Here is a 5,142-nt window from a genome sequence, read left to right on the forward strand (position 1 = left end):
TTATTTCTACAGACTCAACTCACCCCACAACGCAACAGTGACGTCGCATCTTGTGAAAGAACTTGCTGCAAGTGGCGAGTATCCACCAAATGCCATTCGAGGTGAGAAGCTAACTTCTTTTGTACAATGTATAAGAAGTAGTTTGTGTATATATTTGATATAATTGATGTATGTGATATATGTACTTGTTCAAATCGCTTTAGACTTAGTATTGATACTTAGATTATAAGAAGTGGATCAATACAGCTATATACACAGTTTGCGTGTTGCTAAGTACATATATTCCTTTTTTCAGACGCCTGTGTGGGATACTACGAGACCATTCGAAGGAAGTTTGTGAACAGCCTCCCTGAGAACAAAGAAAAGGCGTTGAAACAGAAGAAGGACAAGAAGCAGCGGTCACGCAGACAAAGGGTGAGTCTATGCAAATGTATTTTTTTGCATACAAAAGACCAAGCGCTCGACAACTTTAATTTGTTTTCATAAGCGAGGAAATGTTGTGTTTGGATTGTTCTCATGTAAAAATCTAAAATTTATTACAATAGAAACACAAACAAGTGGACGTTGACGGTTGACTTTATAATCTGAGACTTTTCATTTGGACAAAATTGTTGCTGTTGTCTGACTTTTTTCACACTCTGTAAAACCAAGGACCTTTAAAATAAGATTATTTCAAAGATCCTTGGCAAAACTACTGGTAAATTTAGTTGAAATAAAAATGACTTCATCTTTACTGACTATTCCGTTTATCTATGTTTTGAACCAGCTGATGGACGCAAGAGGCACCGCACTCCAAACAGAAGACGAAAGAAGGCTGTGGACTGGAGTGACGGTGGACCTCATGTCGGACGAGGAGGACGCCGTTTCAAACGGGATAGCTGTGTGGTTAATGAAGCCGCCAGCGTTCAGAAGCACACAGCTATCCCAACTCTGCGGCGTCCTGCAGACCCGACTGGATACAGGCGGCAAACACAGCGACGGCCGCAAGCCAAGGATAAGAGAGGAGGCCGCCGTGAGCGACAGGCAGCCCCCTGAGAGCTACGACCCCGACCTGGCCCCGCTGCACTTCCGGCCAGGACACCTCCCCGCCCGGCACGCCGCCCCGGCCTCGCCACCATTACGAACACCGTCACCAACACCCCACCCCACAGGCCACCAGCCGGGCGGAGTTTAAGCTTCAACGACACAGACGACACCATGTCCCCGCGCGCCCTTGAGGGCTACAACCAACCCTCGTTTGCTGAGGGAGAGGACATTTCAGACTCGGAGAATATTTCACTTACGCCCTTGTAAATGACCGGACTTTTGACTTTTTGTGACTTTTATGTACCGTAATTCTTGATTTGTTAACTGTCACTTAATTATAGCTGATTTAGCTGTTAGTTTTGTACCGCTAAAATTTCAGTACCGTAATACATTGTATTTGAACACTTTTGATCATCTGCCTTGTCCACACCGCTAAAATTAAGTGCCGTGAGCTAGTCCATTTTCCTCCCAACGCTATAATTTCCAAACGCAATATTAAATGGAATTACGTTGTTTATTTTCTCTTTCAACTACTAGCAATGTTAGGATTTACTTGTTTTTAAAGTCTTTGTTTATGTTGCATCATTTGAGGGCACTTCCTGTAAATTCTTTAGTCTGGTGTCCAGTCTATCGTTGTTGGATGGGCTTCGGGGCTGCAGAAGCTCTTCCCCGCTCGACTCAGCTAGGTTACCCGGTAGATTTTTCACGACGGGAGAAAAACAGCATCATCTCCCGTTGTGAAAAACATACCAGAGAAACCTAGCTTGATCGGGCGGGGAAGAGCTCCTGCAGCCACGGAGAAATGGTTCTGTTGATACGAATAAATTTTTCAACGATGAATCAAGCATATTGCCTTCCTTTTTGAAAGAAATGTGTTCCTGTAATATCAAAATATATGTAGGGTATAAAGGCGGTAACGGGGTCCCGAGAGCAGGGGGAACGGTAGCGGGGCGTACGGGAGCGGGGGCAACCGGCCCCGAGAGCTCGAGCAGGGGGAACGGTAGCGGGGCGTACGGGAGCGGGGGCAACCGGCCCCGAGAGCTAGGTGTGAGGCGTTGGGGGGGGGGTATAGTACCGGCATGTCCGACCCGTACACGGCGAATTTCCGCTGCTGTGTTGAGGATAATTAGGTGATAATTGCCGCTAAATTATGCATATTCCAGCAACGCACGGAGCGGTAGTACCGGCATGTCCCACCCGTACACGGCGAATTTCCGTTGCCGTGTTGAGGATAATTAGGTGATAATTGCTGCTAAATTATGCATATTCCAGCAACACACGGAGCGGTGCACGGACATTTCCTGCCGTTTACAGGGATTTAAAGGCGACGTGTCCAGGCATTTAACGTCCTGTACACGGCCTGCACACAAAATTGGTTCATTTCCTTGAATTTCCAGGACATGTACGGGACTGGACACTATACGTGTGCAGGTTGGAAACCCCCGGGTTCTACCGGAAACCTAAAATATCCGGGAAAGTGTGCGACAATTTCTCACACGGAAACTAGGGATTTCATCCGGTGATTTGTATCAGAAGCTGGAATACTGGCCGGACGTACCGCTGCAGTACTATAGAAAGCCACAAGAAGGCCGAACGTGGTATTTACACATATATGCCAATTTGCAAATGAGATATGCTTTCAGACCACATGTACACACAACCACAAAGACATATCTTCTTTTTGACGGTACTTAGTGATACATAAAAAGCACAAAAGCCTGATAAATCCATTTACTTGCAATATCAGGGGTACTTGTGTGCCCAAACTATTTACAAGTATAAGTATACTACATGCGCAATGTAATTATTTATACAATACAACATAAAAATGGACAGTCCTACGTTTTGATGCCAACTGCCACTTCGCTTGGAGCCAGAAAATTAACATGCTACTTAAACAAGCAAAGATGACTCTCAAATGCGTCTAGATCACGCAGTGTTTCGGATATTCCACGCATATCTAGAACCGTCTAAGGTTCAACTCTACGCTCTTGCATACGCGGAGACGATACTACACATGTTTCTTACCCTAACTCATTCAGGCATAGAACTAGATAGGCATGGCTTTGGATACGATAGCACCCATACATCGACATTTTAAATTACTTTTAGACACGTTACAATGAACAAAATCACCGTACCTGTGAAGATGACCATGTGAAGCACAACAGCGACAAGGAAGTGTTCCTCAAAATCCGCCATCTTGACTCGCATATTTGTGAAAGGCAATGTGACACGCGTGGTTCCTTTCAATCTAGCAAATACCTGGCGGTGTACTTTGTAAATAGTTGCGTAGACACTGAACTATTTAGCTGTCTCCACAGATCACCTTGTCCATGACTTATACCAGATCAACCGTAGCGCTTCCATGGTAATATGGCGTACTGTTTGTACAGTGCACATACTGTATCTGTGCGCAAAGGAATTCCTGAAATGGTCACAAGTTCCGCTGATGCGAGCTATTCATGTCTCTTGGATCTCGGTATGGTGAATGCCTTTTCACATAAATAAGCCATTCTATTTTACCCAGTTTAGCAGTTTACACTGATGACGGTATACGTATAACACATGTACACTTACGGACGGAAGACTGCGTGTCAGTATCCGCCTTGACACTGATCTGACCATCGATAGGAAAGAGGTTAAAGTAAAGGCATCCAGTGCAGTTTTTAGGGCTTGGAAACCCGATTTTTGAAAGTCAATATTCTAGTCACTTATCTACATACTAAGTTGAAGCAGCACTGTCTTAATTGTATATCGACATTCATGGGGCAAAACGGCCCAAAATTCTGACGAGAAACGGTTACCTGGATTTATTTTAGGGTACCACCCAGAAAATATTGGACTCAACTTGGGGCTTGTTTCTGCAGTTTTTTTTTAATGCCTAAAGTATGAGATGCTAATTCAAATGTGCTAATGTGGGGCAGTCTGTGTCAATACAGATTGCCGTATTAAGAATATTTCCAATTTTGCACCCTACCTTTAAATCTTGTACGAATATCCTAAATTAAAGTGAAGAAAGAGTTGTTGCAATTTCTTTTAGCATAAGTGTATGTCGTCATCATCGAAATCGATGGACAGCCCTAAGCAAGTAAGTGTAGGATCATGTATGCCATTGATTATGCATGTAAGTTTGCAACAAGCAGAATCTATCTACAGGTCCGTCGTCGCCCACGGCAGAGAACTCTAGACTACCGGTATGCCGGTATCGGGTTAGGCCACACCGTCTTAATTTTATGGATGACATCCGCGCGCGCATTGATTTTCGCCTGTCGCCCTCAAAAAAAAAAAGATCACCTCCACCGAGGCTCTGACCTTGCTCTAGGCCTGGGTAGTCCATGGTAGTCAGCGACAAAACGGAGCCGAGCACCCAGGCTATCGAATTTGAAGCTCCACAACTCATGAATTCCGGTCCACAAAAAGCCAGAATGTGCCGGCTTGTCGTATACGTCGCTATGTACTGCCGCAAGTTCACAATACTTGAGCTTTGTATTCCTGTGCTTTAGTAGCGTTTTTATTTTTGGCTGGAATTTTTTTTATTCGCCCGCGCGCACTAGTTTGGGGGTCTTCAGAGGATGTCATCCATAAAATTAAATCGGTGTGGCCTTACTGGCGTGACCTTGCCGACAAGGTTCAAGCCGCAAGATCGCTCATTTTCTAACAAGCGATGCACCTGATCAGAACTTGTTAGCGAAAAAAAGGGAAAACTGGTAATCTGTGAGCCAAGAAAAGATCTCACAAAGCTGATTTGCAGTCTAGTGCTCCACGTGTATTGCTGTTGCTGCAACTTGAATAAAGATATCCCTCTACATGTAACATTTTCGAATTAATAGCCAGCATTGCCAACAAATAAATACGTTGTTTTGCTAAATCTCATGAGTTTACTTGCCGACGCTGTATTTGTTAACAAAACGAGTCAGGGGTGTTTTCAGAAAGGCTGAAAAGGGCTGTTTTCAGTTGGTTTGGATGCACTCACTCACCAAATGAGAATGGTCCTTAACTGCGCCAGAGGGAAATATTTACCTTTGCCCATTAATTATCCTAAAGAAAGCGACATTGGTCGTAGAAAATTTGATCTCTTTGTCATCCTTGTGTTGGAATAAAGTTCCACATTTT

The 5,142-nt window shown here is 44.2% G+C and overlaps 1 protein-coding gene across 1 annotated transcript; it reads left to right on the forward strand.

Moving 5' to 3' along the window:
• The first annotated feature begins 8 nt into the window (after positions 1-8).
• On the forward strand, positions 9-1,254 carry LOC109488273 (uncharacterized protein C14orf93-like). The gene is made up of 3 exons (XM_019792465.1): positions 9-101; positions 296-414; positions 767-1,254. The coding sequence occupies exon 3, from the start codon at positions 770-772 to the stop codon at positions 1,172-1,174; it is 405 nt and encodes a 134-aa protein (XP_019648024.1). The 5' UTR covers positions 9-101; positions 296-414; positions 767-769; the 3' UTR covers positions 1,175-1,254.
• Positions 1,255-5,142: the final 3,888 nt, after the last annotated feature.

Source organism: Branchiostoma belcheri, unplaced genomic scaffold, assembly GCF_001625305.1.
Source record: "Branchiostoma belcheri isolate BF01 breed outbred unplaced genomic scaffold, Haploidv18h27 scaffold929, whole genome shotgun sequence".
Lineage (NCBI taxonomy): Eukaryota > Metazoa > Chordata > Leptocardii > Amphioxiformes > Branchiostomatidae > Branchiostoma > Branchiostoma belcheri.

Coding starts and splice junctions, on each gene's coding strand:
- LOC109488273 (XM_019792465.1), top strand. CDS start 770: ATGGACGCAAGAGGCACCGCACTCCAAACAGAAGACGAAAGAAGGCTG.